Source organism: Schistocerca americana, chromosome 10 (genome assembly GCF_021461395.2).
Source record: "Schistocerca americana isolate TAMUIC-IGC-003095 chromosome 10, iqSchAmer2.1, whole genome shotgun sequence".
NCBI lineage: Eukaryota > Metazoa > Arthropoda > Insecta > Orthoptera > Acrididae > Schistocerca > Schistocerca americana.
The window spans coordinates 172,209,245-172,236,385 of record NC_060128.1 but is presented as its reverse complement, the minus strand read 5'-3'; the positions used below and the strand labels follow the sequence as shown (position 1 = coordinate 172,236,385).

The window sequence follows — 27,141 nt, the reverse complement described above, 5'->3', positions numbered from 1 at the left end:
AATAAAAGCAAGTCTTCTGGTCCAGACTCTATACCAATTAGGTTCCTTTCAGAGTATGCTGATACAATAGCTCCTTATTATACAACCATTCATTGACGAAAGATCTGTACCCAAAGACTGGAAAGTTGCACAGGTCACGTCAATACTCAAGAAAGGTAGTAGGAGTAATCCGCTGAATTACAGGTCCATATCATTAACTTCAATATGCAGCTTGATTCTGGAACATATATTGCGTTCGAACATTATGAATTATCTAGAAGAGAACGGTCTATTGAAAAATAGTCAACATGGATTTAGAAAACATTGTTGTGAAACACAGCTAGCTCTTTATTCACACGAAGTTCAAAAGGCTCTGAGCACTATGGGACTTAGCTTCTGAGGTCATTAGTCCCCTAGAACTTAGAACTACTTAAACCTAACTAACCTAAGGACATCACACACATCCATGGCCGAGGCAGGATTCGAAACTGCGACCGTAGCGGTCGCGCGGTTCCAGACTGTAGCGCCTAGAACCGCTCGGCCACCCCGGCCGGCATTCACACGAGGTGTTTGTAAGTAGGCTGTTTGTTCTCTTATTGGCAACGTTACGTAGCGCTCTGTATGAAAATCACTGGCTGTGCTGTGTGCAGTCAGTGTCTAGTTTGCATTGTTGTCTGCCATTGTAGTGTTGGGCAGCGGCAGCTGGATGTGAACAGCGCATAGAGTTGCGCAGTTGGAGGTGGCTCACCAGCAGTGGTGGATGTGGGGAGAGAGATGGCGGAGTTTTGAAATTTGTAAGACTGAATGTCATGAACTGCTATATATATTATGACTATTAAAGTAAATACATTGCTTGTTCTCTATTAAAATCTTTCATTTGCTAACTATGCCTATCAGTAGTTAGTGCCTTCCGTAGTTTGAATCTTTTATTTAGCTGGCAGTAGTGGCGCTCGCTGTATTGCAGTAGTTCGAGTAACGAAGATTTTTGTGAGGTAAGTGATTTGTGAAAGGTATAGGTTAATGTTAGTCAGGGCCATTCTTTTGTAGGGATTATTGAAAGTCAGATTGCGTTGCGCTAAAAAATATTGTGTGTCAGTTTAAGCACAGTCGTGTAATTTTTCAAAGGGGACGTTTCATGTTGAGTGCTATTGACAAGGGAATTCAAATTGATTCCGTATTTCTAGATTTCCAGAAGGCTTTTGACACTGTACCACACAAGCGGCTTTTAGTGAAATTGCGTGCTTATGGAATATCGTCTCAGTTGTGTTACTGGATTCGCGATTTCCTGTCAGAGAAGTCACAGTTCGTAGTAATTGTCGGAGAGTCATCAAATAAAACAGAAGTGCTTTCTGGCTTTCCACAAGATAGTGTTAAAGACCCTCTGCTATTCCTTATCCATATATAAGATTTAGGAGACAATCTGACCAGCCGTCTTAGGTTGTTTGCAGATGATGTTATTTGTTGTCTAGTAAAGTCATGAGAAGATCAAAATAAATTATGAACGATTTAGAAAGAATGTCTGTATGGTGCAAAAATTGGCAATTCACACCAAATAGTGAGAAGTGTGAGGTCATCCACATGAGTGCTAAAAGGAATCCGTTAAACTTTGGCTACACGATAAAGCAATCAAATCTAAAGACAGTAAATTCAACTAAATGCCTAGGAATTACAATTACGAACAGCTTATAATGGAAAGAACACATAGAAAATGTTGGAGAGGGGGGGGGGGGGGGCAAACCAAAGACTGCTTTTTATTGGCAGAACCCTTAGAAAATGTAACAGATCTGCTAAAGAAACTGCCTGCACTACGCTTGTTCGCTCTCTTTTGGAGTACCGCTGCGCGGTGTGGGATCCTTATCAGTTAGGTTTAATGGGGTACATCAAGAAAGTTCACAGAAGAGCAGCACGTTTTGTATTATCGCGAAATAGAGGAGAGGGAGTCACGGACATGATACAGGATTTGGGGTGGACATAATTAAAAGAAAGTCGTTTTCCGTTGCGGGAAATCTTTTCAAGAAATTGCAATCGCCAACTTTCTCTGCGGAATGTGAAAATATTTTGTTGACGCAGACCTACGTAGAGAGAAACGATCGTCATAATACAGGGTGAGCACAAAGTCTTGCCCTGATTATAACAATTTATTACAGAATAACCGTTCGACATAATAATTTACATTTGATGCCGTTACATAGATTAGTGTTAGTAGTTTCTTTTTAACCACTTAAATCTCAATGTGTGCTCCTTTGGTAGCTCGAAGAATGTCGAGGCGGTATTCCAGTTCCCGCCAGGTGTTTCGTAACATGTGTACTGTCACAGTACCCACAGCAGCTTGTATCCTAGCCTTCAGTTTGGCGACGTCAGCAACTGGTGTGACGAAGACTGTCCTTGATATAGCCCCAGAAAAAAAAAATCAAGGGGGGTAATGTTTGGAGAGCGGGGTGGCCAGGATGTTGGACCGTTCCTTCCAATCAACCGATCCGGAAATCAAAGCCCAGTGGGGGGGGGGGGGGGGGGGGGGGGGTGCTCCATCTCGCTGGGAAAGTATCCATGGTGGTTGTTGTTCTAAATGTGGCGCAATGACCTGTTGCAAAACGTCTAAGTAAGTGTTAGCGGTAATGGATTTGTCCGCGAAGAAAAACGGTCCAAAAACCTTGTTATGCATGAGGCCGCACCAAACATGCACTTTTCCGCTGTCTCGCTGTAACTGTACAGTAGCACGTGGAGACTCTGAACCCCATATAAGGACATTATTCCTGTTTACATTCTAATGACATGAAAGGTGGATTCATTGGTAAAGCATATGCGATTTAAGTAATCGTTAGTGCCATCAATACTGTTTAGAATCACAAATGCAAATTCAGCACGTGTCAGTAAATCATTCGGTTGCAAGGCCTGCACGATTGCACGATTTGCACTTTGTAAGTATGAAACCTAAGCCTTTCATGAAGAATCTTCACCACACTTGCTTGCGGTATTTGAAGTTCACGAGATGCTTTACGAGTTGAATTAGACCGACTCCGCTGAAACGATTGCCTAGCACGATCAACAGTTGCATCACTCACACGAGGCCTGCCACTTAAAGGACGATCTTCAACGCTGCCTGCTTCGTTAAACTTTGCATGCCATCGCTTTATTGATTTAACGTTCATAAGAAGCCCGAAATTTACGCTGAACACTGAGGGCGATTTCGTTTCGTGAAACCAAAGCACACATTGCGCTTTCTCCTGCTTCGACGCCACTAACGTGACCTAACAGACCGCGTCAGTGTTGTCGAGCGCTAGCGCCATCTATTGGTCACAACTAGTAACACTAACATATGTAACGGCATCAAATGTAGGCTATTATGTCCAACGGCTATTCTGTTACAAATTTTTATAATCAGGGCAAGACTTTGTGCTCACCCTGTACAATAAAAGATATCAGAGCTCGCACGCTAAGATGTAAGTGTTCGTTTATTCTGCGCGTAGTTCGAGATTGGAATAATAGAGAATCCTCTGCCAGGCACTTAAATGTGATTTGTAGAGTATCCATGTAGATGTAGATACAGATATCGCGATCCTTGTTGCACGAAATTGTCACTAAGCACCTACTGTTCAAGAAATTGTGTGCCAGGTGGGCGCCGAAGAACCTGACACCCGAGCACAAAACGAAACGCTTTAGCAGCGCTACCATTTCTGCAACGATATCGCGATGACGGCGACGAGTTCCTCGACATGATTGTCACGGGCGACGAGACGTGGATTTCTCACTTGATCCCGGAAACCGAGCAGCAGCCAATGAGTTGGTGTCACAGTTGATCTCCGGCCGAGACGAAATTCAAAGAGACTGTATCGGAGCTGAAAGTGCACCGTCTTCTGGGACAGGAAGGGCATTCTGCTTACTGATTTCCTGCCCTGAGGTGAAACAGTGAACGCTGACCGTCACTGTGAAACAATGCGGTAACCGTGAAATATGGAATATGTCTGTTGTCCTTCACTCATAGTCGCAGTATCTCACGTGAGAAAACGGCAAGCTAAGTTTGCACTAGCGATGCTTTCTAAAACTATGCTGAATCGTTGACATAAGCGTCTCAGTCTCAAGAAAGTTTATTATATTTGAACTAGGAACATGTTCAAGGACTGTAACAAACTGAAGTTAGGAATATTGGTCTGTAATTTTGCGGGTCGGTTATTTTACCCTTCTTATGTAAAGGAACCCCCCCATGAACCATGGACCTTGCCGTTGGTGGGGAGGCTTGCGTGCCTCAGCGATACAGATAGCCGTACCGTAGGTGCAACCACAACGGAGGGGTATCTGTTGAGAGGCCAGACAAACGTGTGGTTCCTGAAGGGGGGCAGCAGCCTTTTCAGTAGTTGCAGGGGCAACAGTCTGGATGACTGACTGATCTGGCCTTGTAACATTAACCAAAACGGCCTTGCTGTGCGGGTACTGCGAACGGCTGAAAGCAAGGGGAAACTACAGCCGTAATTGATGATGGCGTCCTCTTGGGTAAAATATTCCGGAGGTAAAATCGTCCCCCATTCGGTTCTCCGGGTGGGGGCTACTCAAGAGGATGTCTTTATCAGGAGAAAGAAAACTGGCGTTCTACGGATCGGAGCGTGGAATGTCAGATCCCTTAATCGGGCAGGTAGGTTAGAAAATTTAAAAAGGGAAATAGATAGGTTAAAGTTAAATATAGTGGGAATTAGTGAAGTTCGGTGGCAGGAGGAACAAGACTTCTGGTCAGGTGACTACAGGGTTATAAACACAAAATCAAATAGGGGTAATGCAGGAGTAAGTTTAATAATGAATAGGAAAATAGGAATGTGGGTAAGCTACTACAAACAGCATAGTGAACGCATTATTGTGGCCAAGATAGAGACGAAGCCCACGCCTACTACAGTAGTACAACTAGCTCTGCAAATGACGAAGAAATTGAAGAAATGTATGATGAAATAAAAGAAATTATTCAGATAGTGAAGGGTGACGAAAATTTAATAGTCATGGGTGACTGGAATTCGGTAGTAGGAAAAGGGAGAGAAGGAAACGTAGTAGGTGAATATGGATTGGGGCTAAGAAATGAAAGAGGAAGCCGCCTGGTAGAATTTTGCACAGAGCACAACTTAATCATAGCTAACACTTGGATCAAGAATCATAAAAGATGTCTGTATACATGGAAGAAGCCTGGAGATACTGACAGGTTTCAGATAGATTATATAATGGTAAAACAGAGATTTAGGAACCAGGTTTTAAATTGTAAGACATTTCCAGGGGCAGATGTAGACTCTGACCACAATCTATTGGTTATGACCTGTAGATTGAAACTGAAGAAACTGCAAAAAGGTGGGAATTTAAAGAGATGGGACCTGGATAAACTGAAAGAACCAGAGGCTGTACAGAGTTTCAGGGAGAGCATAAGGGAACAATTGACAGGAATGGGGGAAACAAATACAGTAAAAGAAGAATGGGTAGCTTTGAGGGACGAAGTAGTGAAGGCAGCATAGGATCAAGTAGGTAAAAAGACGAGGGCTAGTAGTAATCCCTGGGTAACAGAAGATATATTGAATTTAATTGATGAAAGGAGAAAATATAAAAATGCAATAAATGAAGCAGGAAAAAGGAATACACACGTCTCAAAAATGAGACCGACAGGAAGTGCAAAATGGGTAAGCAGGGATGGCTAGAGGACAAATGTAAGAATGTAGAGGCTTATCTCACTAGGGGTAAGATAGATACTGCCTACAGAAAGTTGAAGAGACCTTTGGAGAAAAGAGAACCACTTGCATGAACATCAAGAGCTCAGATGGAAACCCAGTTCTAAGCAAAGAAGCGAAAGCAGAAAGGTGGAAGGAGTATATAGTAGGTCTATACAAGGGCGATGTACTTGAGGACTGTATTATGGAAATGGAGGAGGATGTAGATGAAGATGAAATGGGAGATACGATACTGCGTGAAGAGTTTGACAGAGCACTGAGAGACCTGAGTCGAAACAAGGCCCCCGGAGTAGACAACATTCCATTGGAACTACTGACAGCCTTGGGAGAGGCAGTCCTGACAAAACTCTACCATCTAGTGAGCAAGATGTATGAAACAGGCGAAATACCCTCAGACTTCAAGAAGAATTTAATAATTCCAATCCCAAAGAAAGCTCTGTACAGCCTCTGGTTCTTTCAGTTTATCCAGGTCCCATCTCTTTAAATTCCCACCTTTTTGCAGTTTCTTCAGTTTCAATCTACAGGTCATAACCAATAGCTCAAGAGCTCAGATGGAAACCCAGTTCTAAGCAAAGAAGCGAAAGCAGAAAGGTGGAAGGAGTATATAGTAGGTCTATACAAGGGCGATGTACTTGAGGACTGTATTATGGAAATGGAGGAGGATGTAGATGAAGATGAAATGGGAGATACGATACTGCGTGAAGAGTTTGACAGAGCACTGAGAGACCTGAGTCGAAACAAGGCCCCCGGAGTAGACAACATTCCATTGGAACTACTGACAGCCTTGGGAGAGGCAGTCCTGACAAAACTCTACCATCTAGTGAGCAAGATGTATGAAACAGGCGAAATACCCTCAGACTTCAAGAAGAATTTAATAATTCCAATCCCAAAGAAAGCAGGTGTTGACAGATGTGAAAATTACCGAACTATCAGTTTAATAAGTCACAGCTGCAAAATAGTAACGCGAATTCTTTACAGAAGAATGGAAAAACTAGTAGAAGCCGACCTCGGGGAAGATCAGTTTGGATTCCGTAGAAATGTTGGAACACGTGAGGCAATACTGACCCTACGACTTATCTTAGAAGCTATATTAAGGAAGGGCAAACCTACATTTCTAGCATTTGTAAACTTAGAGAAAGCTTTTGACAATGTTGACTGGAATACTCTCTTTCAAACTCTAAAGGTGACAGGGGTAAAATACAGGGAGCGAAAGGCTATTTACAATTTGTACAGAAACCAGATGGCAGTTATAAGAGTCGAGGGGCATGAAAGGGAAGCAGTGGTTGGGAAGGGAGTGAGACAGGGCTGTAGCCTATCCCCAATGTTATTCAATCTGTATATTGAGCAAGCAGTGAAGGAAACAAAAGAAAAATTCGGAGTAGGTATTAAAATCCATGGAGAAGAAATAAAAACTTTGAGGTTCGCCGATGACATTGTAATTCTGTCAAAGACAGCAAAGGACTTGGAAGAGCAGTTGAACGGAATGGACAGTGTCTTGAAGGGGGAATATAGGATGAGCAACAACAAAGGCAAAACAAGGATAATGGAATGTAGTCGAATTAAGTCGGGTCATGCTGAGGGAATTAGATTAGGAAATGATACACTTACAGTGGTAAAGGAGTTTTGCTATTTGGGGAGCAAAAAGCTGATGATGGTCGAAGTTCAGAGGATATAAAACGTAGAAATTTGTTAACATCGAGTATAGATTTAAGTGTCAGGGAGTCATTTCTGCAAGTATTTGTATGGAGTGTAGCCATGTATGGAAGTGAAACATGGACGATAAATAGTTTGGACAAGAAGAGAATAGAAGCTTTTGAGGTGTGGTGCTACAGAAGAATGCTGAAGATTAGATGGGTAGATCACATAACTAATGAGGAAGTATTGAATAGGATTGGGGAGAAGAGAAGTTTGTGGCACAAGTTGACTAGAAGAAGGGATCGGTTGGTAGGACATGTTCTGAGGCATCAAGGGATCACCAATTTAGTATTGGAGGGCAGCGTGGAAGGTAAAAATCGTAGAGGGAGACCAAGAGACGAATACACGAAGCAGATTCAGAAGGATGTAGGTTGCGGTAAGTACTGGGAGATGATGAGGCTTGTACAGGATAGAGTAGCATGGAGAGCTGCATCAAACCAGTCTCAGGACTGAAGACCACAACAACAACAACAACAACAACAACATGTAAAGGAATCACTTGCACGTCTTTCCAGCCGCTTGGAACTTTGTGCTGGGCTGGAGATTAACTATAAATGCAAGCTAGGTAAGGGCCAATGCCGTAGAATACTCTTTGTTAAATCGAATTCGGATTCCATCCGGATCTGGTAATTTGTCTTTCAGATCTTTCAGGTTTTTCTCCACGCCAAATATGCTTATTTTTATGTCGTCCATACAGCAGTCTCTTCGATGATGAAATGATGGTGTATGCGTACGGTTCTCCTGCGTGAACGATTTTTTGAACGTGGAATTTAAAACTTTGGCTTTCCTTTTGCCACACCAGACTGGTCAACAAGGGACTGAATGGAAGCCGTAGACCAGCTTATGATTTTACATACGACCAGAATTTTCTCGGGTTCTCGCCAGACCTTTTGCTAAGGTATGACGGTGGTAATAGTAGTAGTATGCGTCGCGCATAGATCTTTTCACAGACGCACGAATCTCTACTAACCCTTGCTTGTCGTTATTTGTGCGTTCCCTTTTGGACCGTGAGTGCAACAGCCTCTGCTTCCTCACCATCTTACGAGTTTCGTTATTAATGCATGGTGCGTCTTTTTCATACCTTATCCACAAACTAGGCACATACCTCTCCAGACCACGATATACAATCTGCTTATACTTTGCCGATAGTTCCTCTACTTCCATCTTACTGGAACTAATTCACTCTCTACGTGAGATGCTAACAACTGCTTATCTGCTCTATCTAGCACAAACACTCTCCTAGCCTTCTTGAATGATTTATTAACTTTCGTAACCATAGTTGCTATAGTGACATCGTAATCGCTATCCCCGATTCTATACCGACACTGTCGATAAGATTCGGCCTATTCGCAGCTTGAAGGTCTAATATATTTCCATTACGTGTCGGCTGCCGAGCTAGTTGCTCAAGACAGTTTTAATAAAACGGCTTGAAAAGACTTTCGTACGAGTGTGTGTCTGTACCCCGACCCCACCCGCAATGAATCCATAGACATCCCAGTCTATATTCGGCACGTTAATGTGGTCTCCAACTAGTATTGCATGACCTGAGTATTTACGCGCTATTGACCGCAGACTATCTTTGAATGACTCTAGAACTGACACCGCGGAATCGGCTGCCCGGTAAAAGCATCCAACAATAAACCTCGTTTCACCTATACCTGTTATAAGCGACCAGATAACTTCGCTGTCATACTCAACTTCGACCCCAATAGGGGTGATATTTTTGTCAACTGCAATTAACACTCCTCCTCCTATGACCTATAATCTGTCTTTCCGTATACTTTCCACGACTCGCCAAATATCGCAGAGCTTTCCACTTCAAGTTTCAGCCACTTCTCGATCCCAAGAACGATTTGAGTGCGAGAACTTTTCTAGAGGGCAGTAAATCCGAGAACATTATTACGAATACATCGATAGTCTGCTGATAAAATTTTCACAGTCAAAGTGTCTACTCTGGACGCGGTCTGGTTCAGTGCAGTTATCAGGCCTAGTAGGAGTATAAAAGGAGCGTGAGCAGCGTAAGATGTTGAGACATCACAGTGAAGTACAAGCAGTTGGCACGTTACTGTGTGATACAGTATAGCCAAAAACTAATTCGATCTCCATTTGGCCAGCTGGTCGAACCGTGCAATATACTCTTTTGTTCGACAATCGGATTTGATACTGGTCCGATATTGGACTGCATGGAAACATGAGGGGAAGGCGAACACGTCTGGCCACCACAAGAGAGTACCATTATAGTGTGCACCGGGCACATCACAACCCTTCAGAACTGCACCTGCCTACTGGGCACAAGTAATGGACTCCCTACGATACTGTGTGTCATTCCACACCATAGCTCGCAGACAGGTAGCAACCAGGGTAGAAATTACCATCTCATTTGTACGCTACTATTAACACCACAACAGAAATGGCTTCATTAGAGTTATGCCACGACTGGGAAGCATAACTGTAGATGAATGGCGCTGTACATGTTCACTGACAAATGGCGGTTCTGCACTACCCCAGATGACCTTCGACACTGGGAGAACAGGCCTGCTGCTCTCCAAGTCCACACCATACTCAAAGTTTTGGAGTGACACAGCAGTGTTACTCCCAGCGTCATAATGTGGGGAGCCATAGGGTTTGATTTGACGACACAGCTCATAGAGTGTCAGGGAAGTATGGAGGCACAACAGTATGTCATAGGCATTATGTATCCTCATATGTAATCTCTCATGTAACAGTGCTGTGGTGTCATTTTTAATAGGACAATGCTCGCCCACACATGGAATATGTCTCTGTGAACTGAACTGTATGCATAATGTTGAGGTACTGTGCTGGTATAAGCTGTTGCCAGCACACTGGTCGGCAAAGATTTAGCAACAAGATCGATAGCAGGCTCTGGATCAAGTGGGCATATCAAGAGAGAGGCCAAAGACAGACTCGCAAGCAACACGCCACCAACGCGCTCTCGACCGTAGTATTTAGATCCCCTCCACTGACTGGAAGGCTCAGTACCGGTCTCAATTCTCAGTCACAGTCACTAGTGCAGTTGCTCGGTCACTAGCTCAGTTGAGTTGTAGACACTTGTTAGAAGCGACACTTGTGAGAAACTGGAATGTGGCGACACTTGTGAGAAATCCGGGATGCTGGGGGACCGGCACAGGGTGTGTCGCAAATGCTGCTTCACTACCTGCTCGGCCACTACCTGCTGCCACTTGGTGCGACTGAGCACTCTGCTTGTGCCGGCCGGGCAGTTGCTGAGGCACATTCACACTCCTCCAGTGCAGCCAGGTTACATTTCAGAATTTTTTTGGGCAAGGAAGAGTGGCCTTAGACATAAAACTCCTGCAGTCTTTCATTATCTGGTGTGCTCTCCTGAATGCATAGCCACCCATCATCTAACATGTGCGTGGGAATGAGAGCCAAAGCGGAACACAGTATTATGTGAAAACGAATTTCTTCGTTTTCCTTGTAGGCAGCAACAAGGCCGCAATTCAGCACTTGCCTCCACAAGCACTGATTGCAGCCATTAATCTTTGCATCAGGAAACAAATGCGTTACTGATTGGGTGACTGCAGCCTCAACATCCATAATGATAGCTATAGGATTCCATCTAGGTACGTTGCTCTTAACAGCTGTGAAAAAGCGACCGTACGTTTCTCGCTTTTTATTGGGTGGCAAGGCGTACACGGTTGGAACTGTGTTTCTTTCCTCCTCAGAACTAGAAATATCGGCATGAACAATAAATAACTGTCCAAACTGCTTGCTGGAGGTTTTGAACATTCCATCGACAAAGAACGAATTGCAGTCTGTTTAACAGGATTTTCCCCTTTCGCTGGCGAATACCAATATCCTATCGTTTATTCCTCTGACGTCATCTGCAAGTAAAAATTTGCTCCCATCATTCATTAGCAAATGATGTTCTTGCAGAAATATTCCTACAGCATCGGTCGGATCTTGTGTAGATCCCATGCTTTTTTGCCTGATGCGTTGCAGCGATCGTTTTGCAGTCCTGTGTGACGGCAGTGATGTGACAATGTCGTATCAGTCATCGTCCCGTCATTTCTCTTGTGCCTAATGGCAGAACTGTACACGACGTTCAAAGTCGTCGCCATGCAATTCCTGGTGCATAGAAATATGGTACGGGTGCAATCGATGTTGATTTAGCATTCTCAACACCGACGTTTTTGAGATTTCCGATTCTCGCGCAATTTGTCTGCCACTGATGTGCGGATTAGCCGCGACAGCAGCTAAAACACTTACTTGGGCATCATCATTTGTTGCAGGTCGTGGTTGACGTTTCACATGTGGCTGAACACTTCCTGTTTCCTTAAATGACGTAACTATCCTGCGAACGGTTCGGACACTTGGATGATGTCGTCCAGGATACCGAGCAGCATACATAGCACACGCCCATTGGGCATTTTTATCACACTAGCCATACATCAACACGATATCGACCTTTTCCGCATTTGGTAAACGGTCCATTTTAACACGGGTAATGTATCACGAAGCAAATACCGCCCGCATTGGCGGAATGTTACGTGATACCACGTACTTATACGTTTCTGAATATTACAGCACCATCTATCACAAAGCGAAAAAAGTGGTCCAACTAAAACATTCATATTTCTTTACGTACTACACGAGTATGTAATAAAAGTGGGGGATCTTATTTTTAAAAACCACAGTTGATATCCGTTTGACCTATGGCAGAGCTATCTAGCGGGCCAACCATAGCGCCATCTGGTTTCCCCCTTCAAGCTAGACGAGTTTCGTTCTTTGTAGTTTTTTCATTTGATGCTTATTTCGTGACATATTTGGCCCGGTCACTATCAATGGAGCATCCTGTATATATGTATGCCCAGAGTCTACGTACCTGGAACCGGAAGTCTGGATTCCACGAACTTCCTGCAGAGTGCCTCGCGCCGGCGTCACCTCCATTTGCAGTTCTGACATCCTCAGCACCTGGAACAACGAAACGGACTTCATACATTTCTGAACTTAGCTGCAACAGGAAAGATCTGTAGATTGGTACGCCTCTTTTTTCTGCTCTAAGAATCTTGTCTGTTGCAGGTAAGTATCACGTTCGAGAGATTTTTGAAATGACGTCACTTTGGTCTTTGGAGGAGAATCGTGACCTTGACATCTAAATAAATATCAGAATTAAAGTTTTTTATATCACATTTTAATAAAATTGAATAGATATCTGGTTTCAGCTTTACAGACGTCATCAGATCTACAAGAACAAAAATAAAAATTAGATTTTCAGAATTTATGAACCGTGGAGATTAGAAGTGTTTCTACGTCACTAAATGGCTAAACTGGTGACCCAGTTGTGGTTGCAGGTATCCTATATCATGTTTCCCAGGAGCAGTAAAATTTTTGATTTATGTATTTGATATAATTATTGACAAAATTTAAAATGTTGTCCTAATCTGCTAATATTTTTCGCTGCTAAAGATGTGCTATTTGCATTCCATGCTGAAGTGGCTTTTGTTGTGGCTGCACAGCTCTCCAAATGCTGAAGCCTGTGCTTGGAGGCATTCTGGCCGGTATGAAATACTTTTCATCCCATTTTAGGAAAGCTACAAGGTAGAAAAATTGATTTTTGCACATTTTACAGTCTGATATCTTAACTCGATAAAAAATTGAATTCCTTTTCAAATGGTCCTGAGCACTATGAGACTTAACATCTGAGGTCATCAGTCCCCTAGAACTTAGAACTACTTAAACGTAACTAACGTAAGGACATCACACACATCCATGCCCGAGGCAGGATTCGAACCTGTGACCGTAGCAGTCGCGCGGTTCCGGACTGAAGCGCCTAGAACCGCTTGGCCATCGCGGCCGGCTGAATTCCTTTTGTTATCCGCAATACTCACTGCGCTGCACCAGATTAAGTAAAGCATTGCACGAAATTTTAAAGAGTTTGCAGGGTTTAAAACGCAGGTGCGCGAACTTAACGTCTGGTTGATTTTAGTTCATACATTGCAGTGACTATAATATACGAGGGTCGTTCGTAAAGTAATGCCTCATACTTTTCTGTGGTGACTGGATACCCACGTCAGATGCCGTTGGTGTAGTGCCAATGCTTGAACCTTTATCTTTCATTTGCAGGCGGGTTCCGTTGTTCTGCGGTAGTTGGCGCCAGCAGAAGGGTGTTCCAAAGTGGAGTCTGATATGGACGCGCATATAAAATAGCGATGTGCGATTGAATTCCTCATACCTGAAGAAATTGCGTCGGTTGAAATCCATCGACGCTTGCTCAAGCTGTATGGAGACGATACAATAGGCGTGAGATACGTGAGGCGATGAGTACGGCATTTTCAAGTTGGTTAGAAGGGTGTGCATGAAAAGCCACGGCCCGGTCGACCCTGCACAGCTGTCATCCCTCGCAATGAAGAGCATCTTTATCGACTAATCTGTGCTCATCGGAGGATAACGACCAGAGAATTGTGTGCAAAGTTGAATGTTGGCTGTAATGCCTTGGAAACAGTGTTGGAACATCTCGGCACCACTACGAGCCGGAATCCAAAAGACTGTCCACGTAACGGCGACATGAGAACTCTCCGACAAAGAAGAAACTCGAGAGGCAGCCGTCTGCAGGCATAGTGATGTGCACAGTCTTCTGGGATAGCCAGGGTGTGGTTCTTTTGGATGTCCTGGATCCTGGAGAAACTGTCAATTCAGCACACTACGAGATGACACTGACTAAGCTGAATGCCAGAATTTCTAGGGTAAGGCCAGAGAAGAAGAACAACTTTCACCTGCAACATGATAACGCCAGGCCCCACATCAGTATTGCGACCACGCATCATTGCACAATTCGGCTGGACTGTCTTACCACATCCACCGTACAGTCCCGATTTAGAGCCTTTAGACATCCACTCTTTGGGGCCCTGAAAGATGGACTACGTGCCGATCATTTTCAAGACTCGGATGCTTTTGTCAAAGCTGTAAGGAAGCGGTCAGCCTCAGATGGTTCTTATTTCTACAAGCGCGGCATGCACGCTCTGGTTCATCGTTGGCAAAAGTGCCAAACGAATGGTGATGACATTGTGGGAAAAAACCACAGTCTGTAGCTGAAATATTGCTCTATTTAGCTTTGCTGTTTTGATTTACGTATCTCCTGTAGTTTCCATGAATAAAAATAGGAGGTATTACTATCTGAACGACCCTCGTAGATAAGGTATCGAAATTTTTTTTTTTTTTTTTTTTTTTAAAAAACTGAAAGCAGAACGATATCTCGTTTCGTTTTCGTGTTATTGGGTTTTATATCCGAAGGATGATGGTGCGCTACGCGCTCGGTGACGTCCTCGCGCATCCCAAATCTTGTGATCACAACAATCGTCATTGATCATAGCGATTCTAGATATCGAAACGAGACTTTTTTGCAAATGATAGCACGGAATGAGGCACGTGCGTTGTATAATAAATATTAGAAGCCAGAGGTCAACAGCTCAGAACGCATACAGAGGTCCATAGCTCCGTAGGAAAGCCCACCGGCGCGATTATACACATCCTCAGCACTCGGGGAATGGTGTAGCAGCAGGCCCGGGTCAATTTGGGGGGGGGGGGGCGGGGGGGGGGGGGGGGGGGCGAGACGGCGGCAAACCAAGGTGTCTGCCCCGAGGGGCAATTTATTTCAGGAAATGCCAAATTCATATTCTTGAAGAAAAAAAAAAAGACCTTGCTTCATAAAACGCTTAACATCCTGTAAACATTGGTCTGTTGGTTTGAAGAGCCACAAAACTGATACATCTGCCTAATATCGTGTAGGGCCCACGCGACCACTAAAAAGTGCCGCAACACGACGTGCCATGGGCTCAACTAATGTTTGAAGTCGTGCTGGAGGGAAGTGACACCAGCAGGGCTGCCCATAAATCCGTAAGATTGCGAGGGAGTGGAGATCTCTTCTGAACAGCACGTTGCAAGGCAATGCTCAATAATGTTCATGTCTGGGGACTTTGGTCGCCAGCGGAACTGTTTAAACGCAGAAGAGTGTTTCTGAAGCCACTTTGTAGCAATTCTGGACGTATGGGGTGTCGCATCGTTCTGGTGGAATTACCCAAGCCCGTCTGAATGGCCGGCCGGAGTGGCCGAGCGGTTCTAGGCGCTACAGTCTGGTACCGCCCGACCGCTATGAACGCAGGTTCGAATCGTGCCTAGGGCATGGATGTGTGTGATGTTGTTATGTTAGTTAGGTTTAAGTAGTTCTAGAGGACTGATGACCTCTGAAGATAAATCCCATAGTGCTCAGAGCCATTTTGAGCCGTCTGAATGCACAATGGACATGAACAGATGCAGGTGATCAGACACAATGCTTACGTACGTGTCACCTGTCAGAGTCGTATGTAGACATATCAATGGTCCCATATCACCCCAGCTGCACGCGTCCCACACCATTACAGAACCTCCACCATCTTCAACAGTCCCCTGCTCACATGCAGGGTCCATGGATTCATGAGGTTGTCTCCATACCCGTACACGTCCATCCACTCGATACAATTTGAAACGAGACTCGTCCGACCAGGCAACACGTTTCCAGTCATCAACAGTCTAATGTCGGTCTTGACGGGCCCAGGGGAGGCGTAAATCTTTGTGTCGTGCAGTCATCAAGTGTACACGAGTGGGCCTTTGGCTCTGAAAGCCCATTCGATGGTGTTTCGTTGAATGGTTCGCATGCTGGCACTTGTCGATGGCCCAGCATTGAAATCTGCAGCAATTTGTGGAAGGGTTGCAGTTCTGTGACGTTCAACGTTTCTCTTCAGTCGTCGTTGGTCCCGTTCTTGCAGCATCTTCTTCCACAGCGATGTCGGAGATTTGATGTTTTACCGGATTCCTGATACTCACGGCACACTCGTGAAATGGTCGTACAGGAAAACCCCCGCATCATCGCTACCTCAGAGATGGTGTGTCCCATAGCTCATGCACCGACTATAACACCACGTTGAAACTCACTTAAATGTTGATAATCCGCCATTGCAGCAGTAACCGATCTAACAACTGCGCCAGAAGCTTGTTGTCTTATATAGGCGCAGTATTCTACCGATTTGCGTATCTCTGTATTCCCGTAGCGCGAAAAATGGGCGTGTATGCCCTGTCGGTAACAATCTTTGTCTTAGTGGCGGAGCCAGTGCTTCGCTGTGTGAACCTCCTTTTCTGATTGACGGATGCAGCGCCAACTGCCGAGTCGTAACGCGTCTGTCCTCACGAATGACATCAGCTCGGTGCAACATGTCAGGTGTGACAGCCGTAGATGGTCTCCTCGACCGCTGCAAATCGTGGACCTCAGCCGAACCGCATTCTGATGACCTCACCCTCCGTGCCCAGCGACTAACTGTACTTTTGTCGACAGCAGATGCTCCATAGACTTCATACAACCTTTTGTGAATATTCCCCACAATTTCTTTCTTTGCAGTGAGAAATTCAATGAGGCACGTTGCTTGTAACGTACATCAACAACAGACGCCATTTTGAAACTCTCCTGCAGCTACACTATATGTCCGAAGTGACGGAGGCGCGCTCACTCAGAAGACTTCAAATAATACATACTTAACGTCTCGCATTCGTAGCATAGTTTTTGGGTGAGAAAAAAAAGAGGGGCAATTACTTTCTTGGCAACCCTCGTAAATGTGTTACAATGTGCTTGATGCACGAGACTGTCATCTTCCCTTGTGATGTTTCTCGAGAGTCATAGATTCCACACACCAGCTTGAATAGTCGTTTGGTAACCAATCCCCCCATGTTATAAAAATTCAGTATAAAGATTATCTACTGACAGTGTTATCTTTACTAACAAGGGGAGGCCCCGACGTTTGGAACGCGGATTTACTGTTAAGCTTCGTACACTCGTAGTACTCCATGAGGACAACAAAATGTGTAAGCAGTAGCGCGTACTTCTCAAGCGTTATTGAGAAAATTGCAAGATAATTTCGACCGTCAAATATATATCTGTGCGTGACCATTTTTACCATGAAGCGGCTGCAGCCGAGTGGTGCCGGCACGGTAGTTCAGCGTGTTCGGTCAGAGCGTTAGCTTCCCTTTATAATAAAAGAACTGAGCGAACGGATCATCGAACAAATGGAACGGGTATCATTGGACGTCCGCCCTGAACAAATTCAACGAACGATATAGAACTAAACAAAAAAAAAAGTGATTGGCGTTCAAGTCGCTGGATCGATTTCCGTTCGTCAGTTGTCAGTTTATTTTTTATTTTTAACAGTCATTTTCTTTATTATTTATATTACAATTGATATAATGGGGAAAATATGTGTAATCGGATGAACTTTTGTTAAATTTACAATGTTATTTGGCAGTCTACTAATTTTTATTATCACAATTAATGTAATATTCATAACTATTGACTAGTAAACGACCAAACGCATAAAGTGATACTGAAAATGTACGCGTGTCCGTGATTTGAGAAATCCCTTATACCTGGAAGGAGCCCGAAAGGACTTGTTACCTCCGAGTTTTGACCGGCACAGACGGCTTTTGAAAGATGTACAATTAATCGTCGCTTTCGACATTATGAGTACAAGTTGCAGGTCGTATTTTTCGTAAAAACGTGGAAAACAAAGTTAAACGGCACCAGCTGCATTGAATAAATGTTATGTTTCCGCATACGCAAGGTCTTTTGACGTTTTCCGTGGAAAAACAAACCTCGTTAACATTTTTAAAAACCTCTCTTTTAGACGATAGTTTGGAAGCAAACCATGCATAACGGAGTATTTCCTTAAAAATCGGCGCTGATAATTGGTTATACAGTATCGAGTGTATTTTAGTAGCGTCTTCCGAGAAGCAATTTGTCGTTCTCTTTCGATTAAATACGAACAGTTTTGAAGACACGGACAAGCATACATTTTCAGCATCACTTTATGGGTTTGGTCGTTTACTAGTCGATATGAATATTATATTATTTGTGATAATAAAAATTAGTAGACTTCAAATAACATTGTAAATTTAATAGTTCATCCGATTACACGTATTTTTCCCATTATATCAACTGTAATATAAATAGTAAAGAAAATGACTGTGTTGAAAATAAGAAAAACTGACGAACGGAACTCGATCCAGCGGCTTGAACGCCAGTAACTTAAAAAAAAAAAAAAAAAAAAAAAAAAAAAAAAAAAAAAAAAAAAAAATTTTGCTCTATATTGCTTGTTCAGGGCGTTTTCGTTCGTTGCATCTGCTCGATGCGGACGTCACAAAACACCCATTTCAGTTCATCGTTGATTCACTAACTCAGTTTTTTTTTATTACAGAGGGCAGCTAACCCTCTGACCGATCACGCTGAGCTACCGTGCCGGAACCATTTGGCTGTAGTTGCTTCATGGTTAAAATGGCCACGCACAGATTTGTATTTGACGACCGAAATTATCTTGCGATTTTCTCAATAACGCTTGAGAAGTACGCGCTACTGCTTACACATTTTGTTGTCCTCATGGAGTACTACGAGTGTACGAAGTCTGAAATAAATCCGCGTTCCAAACATCGTGGCCTCCCCTTGTAAGAGCTTTCCCACTAGGCCGACTCAGCTCTGCTTAGCGCCCTAAAGCAGCCGCTTGTGTCGGAAGCAGAGAGGACGGGCCGTTACCTGTGGTGTCACATCGCAGCCTGGCCGAGCTGGCGGCGAGCGGTGGTCACTGACGCAGGGCTGTTCGCGGATGAAAGCCCCGGTGCACATGCACAAAGCGCGTAACACAGTTGCGCGCCACGCAACCAAGCTGCGTGTGTTGAGACGTCGAGGAGAAATTTTAATTTTATTCAACGTAATTTGAGCGGGAACTCGTATTCTCGAGCAACAAAATCGTCTAGATGAAGGTCTTCCACCACCGCCAATTTGCAGGAATGAAATTTTATTTTTGCATGAAGAAATCGTCTCACAGAACTAACAAACAACCGAACAACAGCTGCATGTTTGCGCTCAGAGCGCTGAGGTAATCGCAAAACAGCCCTACCATGATCAGCTTTTGAGCTGACCTTGCAGATAGTGAGAGCCCAGGATTTTTTTATTCATAACGCCAGTTTCACTGAAGTTACACCACTGGCCATTAAAATTGCTACACAAAGAAGAAATGCAGATGATAAACAGGTATTCATTGGACAAATATATTATTCTAGAACTGACGTCATTACATTTGCACGCAATTTGGGTGCATAGATCCTGAGAAATCAGTACCCAGAACAACCACCTCTGGCCGTAATAACGGCCTTAATACGACTGGGCATTGAGTCAAACAGAGCTTGGATGGCGTGTACAGGTACAGCTGCACTATGCAGCTTCAACACGATACCACAGTTCATCAAGAGTAGTGACTGGCGTATTGTGACGAGCCAGTTGCTCGGCCACAATTGAACAGACGTTTTCAGTTGGTGAGAGATCTGGAGAATTTGCTGGCGAGGGCAGCAGTCGAACATATTCTGTATCCACAAAGGCCCGTACAGGACCAGCAACATGCTGTCGTGCATTATCCTGCTGAAATGTAGGGTTTCGCAGGGACCTAATGAAGGGCAGAGCCACGGGTTGTAGCACATCTGAAATGTGACGTCCACTGTTCAAAGTGCCGACAATGCGAATAAGAGTTGACCGAGACGTGTAACCAACGGCACCCCATACCACCACGCCGGGTGATACGCCAGTATGGCGATGACGAATACACGCTTCCAATGTGCGTTCACTGCGATGTCGCCAAATACGGATGTGACCATCATGATGCTGTAAACGCAACCTAGATTCATCCGAAAATATGATGTTTTGCCATTCGTGCACCCACGTTCGTCGTTGAGCACACCATCGCAGGGGCTCCCGCAAACATCGTCGAACTGCTCGTGCAGATGGATGTTGTCTTGCAAACGTCCCCATCTGTTGACTCAGGGATCGAGACGAGGCTGCACGATCCGTTACAGCCATGCGGATAAGATGCCTGTCATCCCCACTGCTAGTGATACGAGGACGGGATCCAGCACGGCGGTCCGTATTACCCTCCTGAACCCACGGATTCCATACTCTGCTAGCAGTCATTCGATCTCGACCAACGTGACCAGCAATGTCGCGATACGATAAACCGCAATCGCGATAGGCTACAATCCGACCTTTATCAAAGTCAGAAATGTGATGGTACGCATTTCTCCTCCTTACACGAGTCATCACAGCAACGTTTCACCAGGCAACGCCGGTCAACTGCTGTTTATGTATGAGAAATCGGTTGGAAACTTTCCTCATGTCAGCACGTTGTCGGTGTCGCCACCGGTGCTAACGTTGTGTGAATGCTCTGAAGGGCTAATCATTTGCATATTACAGCATCTTCTTCCTGTCGGTTAAATTTCGCGTTTGTAGCACGTCACCTTCGTGGTGTATCAATTTTAATGGCCAGTAGTATAATTATCCACGAAACAACCGACTGCAGGCCAGGAACATGATCACGGGGAGCAATATTGAAATAGGTACGGAATGCACCTTTGGTGGCAGTGATTGAGCGATCGTTAAAAAAGTACGCTCCGACAGCAAACGCGAGCCCTATCTTCGTCCACTGCATGGTGCTGACAGTACCAAGCCGAGCTGCAACTTCAAATGTGACTAATCGACCCTTCTCGGAGCAACTGTCGCGTCAGGGCGCCAAATGCAAATAAGCATGTTTCTCTGCCCCACCCTGTATAAGTCAACTACAACTAATGACTTTCGTATCTTTTTGTTCATTTGGGGTGGGCAAAAGTGTTTCCCCACCTCCCCCCTTAGCAATGCAATGGGTTCCAAAAGAAAGTGTACGCTTTATCTGTATGAAATAAAAGATACTATTATAAATATGTTTACAAGAAAATACATATTGTTACAAATAGCACAATTACCTGGTAGTTAATCCAAACGCCACCATTACCGTTTATAGCTTGGAACTTTATTGGCATGATTTTCACGAGATTTTCCGCGTATTCTCTCGGTAACGATTTCCATATCGTCCTGATTTGATATGACGGTTGTTTCAAAGTATATATGGCTTTCCTTAAAGCTTCGTCTTAATATACGAACGAACATTTGCGATCGTGTTTGTATCCGGAGACACTGCAGGCCACTCCATCGTGGACACCCCACTGTCTTGTTTCCACGCTGTACAGAGACGGCTGCGATGTTTCGGATCATTATCCTGTTGAAGCACCCAGTTTGCCTTGTTCGGACCAAATAGCTTCTTAACGGAACTCAGAAGGCATTTTTTATAAATACATGAAAACAAGTAAGTGGCGCTTCAAGTACGTTGCACTCATTTTAAACTGCAATCGACAGTATTTCAAAGTTCTCCTTGAAAATATAGTGAGGGAGTGGAAGAGATGGCTGCCATAAACTGAAATAAAAATGGTAAAACAGTGAGATATAAGATAAAAATTGGCCAAGTCCCAGTAGAAATCGCGCTCTGTGAATTGTGTACAAACATACACTGAAGAGCCAAAGAAACTGGTACACTTGCCTAATGTCGTGTAGGGTCCCCGAGCACGCAGAAGTGCCGCAACACGACGTGGCATGGACTCTACTACTGACTGAAGTAGCGCTGGAGGGAATTGACACCATTAATCCTGCAGGACTGTCCATAAAACCGTAAGAGTGCAAGGGAGTGGAGATCTCTTCTGAACAGCATGTTGCAAGGCATCCCAGTTTGCTCAATAATGTTCATATCTGGTCAATTTGATGGCTAGTGTTTAATCTCAGAAGAGTGTTCCTGGAGCCACTCTGTAGCAATTCTGGGCATGTGGGGTGTGGCATTGTCGTGCTGGAATTGCTAAAGTCTGTCGGAATGCGCAATGGACGTGAATGGATGCAGGTGACCAGACAGGATGTTTACGTACGTGTCAGAGTAGCATCTAGACGTATGAGGGGTCCCATATCACACCAAATGCACACGCCCCTCACCATTACAGAGCCTCCACCAGCTTGAACCTTCCCCTTCTGGCATGCAAGGACCATGGATTCATGAGGTTGTCTCCATACCTGTATACGTCCATCCGCTCTATACAGTATCATATGAGACTCGTCCTACCAGACAACATGTTTCCAGTCATCAACAGTCCAATGTCGGGCTTGACAGGCCCAGGCGAGTGGTAAAGCTTTGTGACGTACAGTCATCAAAGGTACACGAATGGTCCTTCGGCTCCAAAAGCCCATATCGATGATGTTTCGTTGAATGGTACGCACGCTGACACTTGTTGATGGCCCAGCATTAAAATCTGTAGCAACTTATGGAAAGGTTCCACTTCTGTCACGTTGAGCGATACTCGTCAGTCGTCGTTTCTCCCGTTCTTGCAGGATCTTTTTCCGGCCGCAGCGATGTCTGAGATTTGATATTTTACCGTATTGCTGATACTGATGGTACACTCGTGAAATGGTCGCACGGGAAAATCCTCACTTCATCGCTATCTCGGAGGTGCTGTGTCCCATCGCGAACACCACGGTCAAACTCAATCTTGATAACCTACCATTGTAGCAGCAGTAACCTATCTAGCAACTACGCCAGATACTTTTGGGTTATACAGACGTTACCGACCGCAGCCCCGTGTCCTGCATGTTTAAATATCTATCATTTACTTGAATACACATGCCTATACCAGTTTTTTGGCACTTAGTGTAATTATGTACGTAAATAGTTTATCCATCCCGGGAATCTGAGACTAGCCCGGACATACAAGGCGAAGCGAGCAGGGACTTCTGTTTATCTATGTAGAAGACAAAATTTAATAAAATACTTTTATTCACGCACTTAAACTTGACTGCAACTCACATTTTATGATTGCATGCAGTAATATTTTCCTATTATACTTTTAACGGATGATGAATGCAATGTAAGTTCAAATGGGAAAGATATGTCTTACGTGATGTAATTACTATTTAACAATTACCAGATTCTTTACTCCTACTGTGGAACCTTGCTTCTCGCCACGTTTCATGATTCTACGTCAATGGGAAGTACCCTGTTGGTTTTGATGAGTGAGTCTGAGAGCATCAATACATGTGAAATACACTCCTGGAAATGGAAAAAAGAACACATTGACACCGGTGTGTCAGACCCACCATACTTGCTCCGGACACTGCGAGAGGGCTGTACAAGCAATGATCACACGCACGGCACAGCGGACACACCAGGAACCGCGGTGTTGGCCGTCGAATGGCGCTAGCTGCGCAGCATTTGTGCACCGCCGCCGTCAGTGTCAGCCAGTTTGCCGTGGCATACGGAGCTCCATCGCAGTCTTTAACACTGGTAGCATGCCGCGACAGCGTGGACGTGAACCGTATGTGCAGTTGACGGACTTTGAGCGAGGGCGTATAGTGGGCATGCGGGAGGCCGGGTGGACGTACCGCCGAATTGCTCAACACGTGGGGCGTGAGGTCTCCACAGTACATCGATGTTGTCGCTAGTGGTCGGCGGAAGGTGCACGTGCCCGTCGACCTGGGACCGGACCGCAGCGACGCACGGATGCACGCCACGACCGTAGGATCCTACGCAGTGCCGTAGGGGACCGCACCGCCACTTCCCAGCAAATTAGGGACACTGTTGCTCCTGGGGTAGCGGCGAGGACCATTCGCAACCGCCTCCATGAAGCTGGGCTACGGTCCCGCACACCGTTAGGCCGTCTTCCGCTCACGCCCAAACATCGTGCAGCCCGCCTCCAGTGGTGTCGCGACAGGCGTGAATGGAGGGACGAATGGAGACGTGTCGTCTTCAGCGATGAGAGTCGCTTCTGCCTTGGTGCCAATGATGGTCGTATGCGTGTTTGGCGCCGTGCAGGTGAGCGCCACAATCAGGACTGCATACGACCGAGGCATACAGGGCCAACACCCGGCATCATGGTGTGGGGAGCGATCTCCTACACTGGCCGTACACCACTGGTGATCGTCGAGGGGACACTGAATAGTGCACGGTACATCCAAACCGGCATCGAACCCATCGTTCTACCATTCCTAGACCGGCAAGGGAACTTGCTGTTCCAACAGGACAATGCACGTCCGCATGTATCCTGTGCCACCCAACGTGCTCTAGAAGGTGTAAGTCAAGTACCCTGGCCAGCAATATCTCCGGATCTGTCCCCCATTGAGCATGTTTGGGACTGGATGAAGCGTCGTCTCACGCGGTCTGCACGTCCAGCACGAACGCTGGTCCAACTGAGGCGCCAGGTGGAAATGGCATGGCAAGCCGTTCCACAGGACTACATCCAGCATCTCTACGATCGTCTCCATGGGAGAATAGCAGCCTGCATTGCTGCGAAAGGTGGATATACACTGTACTAGTGCCGACATTGTGCATGCTCTGTTGCCTGTGTCTATGTGCCTGTGGTTCTGTCAGTGTGATCATGTGATGTATCTGACCCCAGGAATGTGTCAATAAAGTTTCCCCTTCCTGGAACAATGAATTCACGGTGTTCTTATTTCAATTTCCAGGAGTGTAAATCGTAGCATCTTCTGACTGCATTGGCTTACAAGCTTAAATTTTTTTACTCAGAGATGGGGTCACAGACCATAGTATGTGATACAAATATCAACTTGATATATCTGCCCGTTCCTGTGGGGAAAAATGGGTGTCGGAACAGTCGGGCAGACTGACAGACAACATATACTGATCCTGTAAGGATTCCGTTTTACGGACTGATGTAAGGAACCCCAAAAATCTTCATTTGGAGAGGACACGAGGGTCAGCGAGACTGCGTGAAGGGCACGCGGAGCCCCTGGACTCACCGAGGTAGAATGAGCCCAGCAATGAACATTCTCGACCCTCGACCGCAATCTACACCTGATAAAGAACTCGTGTCACGCTGTAGCAGAAGCGTTTTGTTTGCCTGGCCTTGGCCGCTTATCGCTTAATAAGTCGGCCAACTACTGATATAAGTGGCCCGCACTGATTGCTAACAATCGTTCGTCACATTCCTTAAACGGTAGTTCGCTTGTAAGTGAAGCTGAAGGTAGGCCTTGCTACGGTCCTGTCATAGGTGGTATTCCATTGTCTTTCTCCAAACTTTGAACTCTTTACCCGTCCGTTTTTGGGGAACATGCAGAGGTTGGACAAAAATGTGAAAACACGGCAACAAATGCGTGCTTGAACGTAATAGCAGATGTTACCAAAGCCCGTCGTTTGCGCTGTTGTATCTGACCACGAAAGGCACGTTCTACGTCTACATCTACATCTAAATCTAAAAATATACTCCGCAAGCCATTGTATGGTGCGTGGTCGAGGGTACCCTGTACCACTACTAGTCCTTTCTGTTCCACTCGCAAATAAGAGTGATGGAAAAACCACTATCTATATGCTTCCGTATGAATCCTAATTTCATGCAACTTACCTTCGTAGTCCGTGCGCGCAATGTATGTTTGTAGCAGTAGAATCGTTCGGCAGTCAGATTCAAATGCCGTTCCCTAAATTTTCTTAGTAATGTTTCCCGAAAAGAACGTCGCCTTCCCTCCAGGGATTCCCATTTGAGTTCCCGCAGAATCTCCGTAACTCTTACGCGTCGTTCGAACCTACCGGTAACAAATCTAGCAGCCCACTTCGGAACTGCTTCAATGTCTTCCTTCACTCCGACGTTGTATGGATCCCAAACACTCTACGAGTACTCAAGAATAGGTCGCACCAGCGGCCGATATGCGGTTTCCTTCAAAAATGAACCATTCCTTCCTAAAATTCCGCCGGCCGAAGTGGCCGCGCGGTTCTGGCGCTGCAGTCTGGAACCGCGAGACCGCTACGGTCGCAGGTTCGAATCCTGCCTCGGGCATGGATGTTTGTGATGTCCTTAGGTTAGTTAGGTTTCACTAGTTCTAAGTTCTAGGGGACTAATGACCTCAGCAGTTGAGTCCCATAGTGCTCAGAGGCATTTGAACCTAAAATTCCCCCTATAAACTGAAGTCCTTTCCCTACTACAGTTCTCCCATGCTCGTACCACCTCATACCGCTTTGCAACGTCACGCCCTGGTATTTAAACGACTTCGCTATTTCCAGCAGGACACTAGTAATACTGTATCCGAAAATGACGCATTTAATCTACCTACTCATCTCTATTAACCTACATTTTTCCACATTTATGATTAGCTGCCATTCAGCACACAATCTGGAAATTTTGTCCAAGTCGTCTTGTACCTTCCTAGAGTAACTCAACTTCGACACCTCACCGTACACCACGGCATCATCAGCAAACAACCCCAGATTGCTGCCCACCCTGTCCTCCAAACCATTTATGAATATAGAGAACAATGAGGGCTCTATCACACTTCCCTGGGGCACTCCTTGTCTCTGATAAACACTCGCTGTCAAGGACAACATACTGGCTTCCACACTGAAGCGCCAAAGAACGTGATATAGGCATGCGTACTCAAATACAGAGATACGTAAACAGGCAGAATACGGTGCTGCGATCAGCAACGCCTATATAAGACAAGTGTCTGGCGTAGTTGTTAGGTCGGTTACTGCTGCTACAATGGCAGGCTATCAAGATTTAAGCGAGTCTGAACGTGGTGTTATGGTCGGCGCACGAGCGATGGGACACAACATCTCCGAGGTAATGATGAATTGGGGATTTTCCCCTGCGACCATTTCACGAGTGTACCGTCAATATCAGGAATCCGGTAAAACATCAAATCTTCGATATAGCTGCCGCCGGAAAAAAAAAATCCTGCAATAACGGGACCAACGACGTTTGCAGAGAATCGTTCAGCGTGACAGAGGTGCAACCCTTCCGAAAATTGCTCAGATTTCAATGCTGGGCCATCAACAACTGTCAGCGTGTGAACCATTCAATGAAACATAATCGATATGGG

General features: G+C 45.2%; 1 protein-coding gene across 1 annotated transcript in view; it reads right to left on the bottom strand.

Annotated features, from left to right (window-relative positions):
* LOC124552649 overlaps positions 1-27,141 on the bottom strand; it is a 192,084-nt gene that overhangs the window by 32,044 nt on the left and 132,899 nt on the right. The window contains exon 6 of the mRNA XM_047126975.1: positions 12,232-12,320. Within this exon, the coding sequence (XP_046982931.1) occupies positions 12,232-12,320 (89 nt within the window). The remainder of the gene's footprint in view (positions 1-12,231; positions 12,321-27,141) is intronic.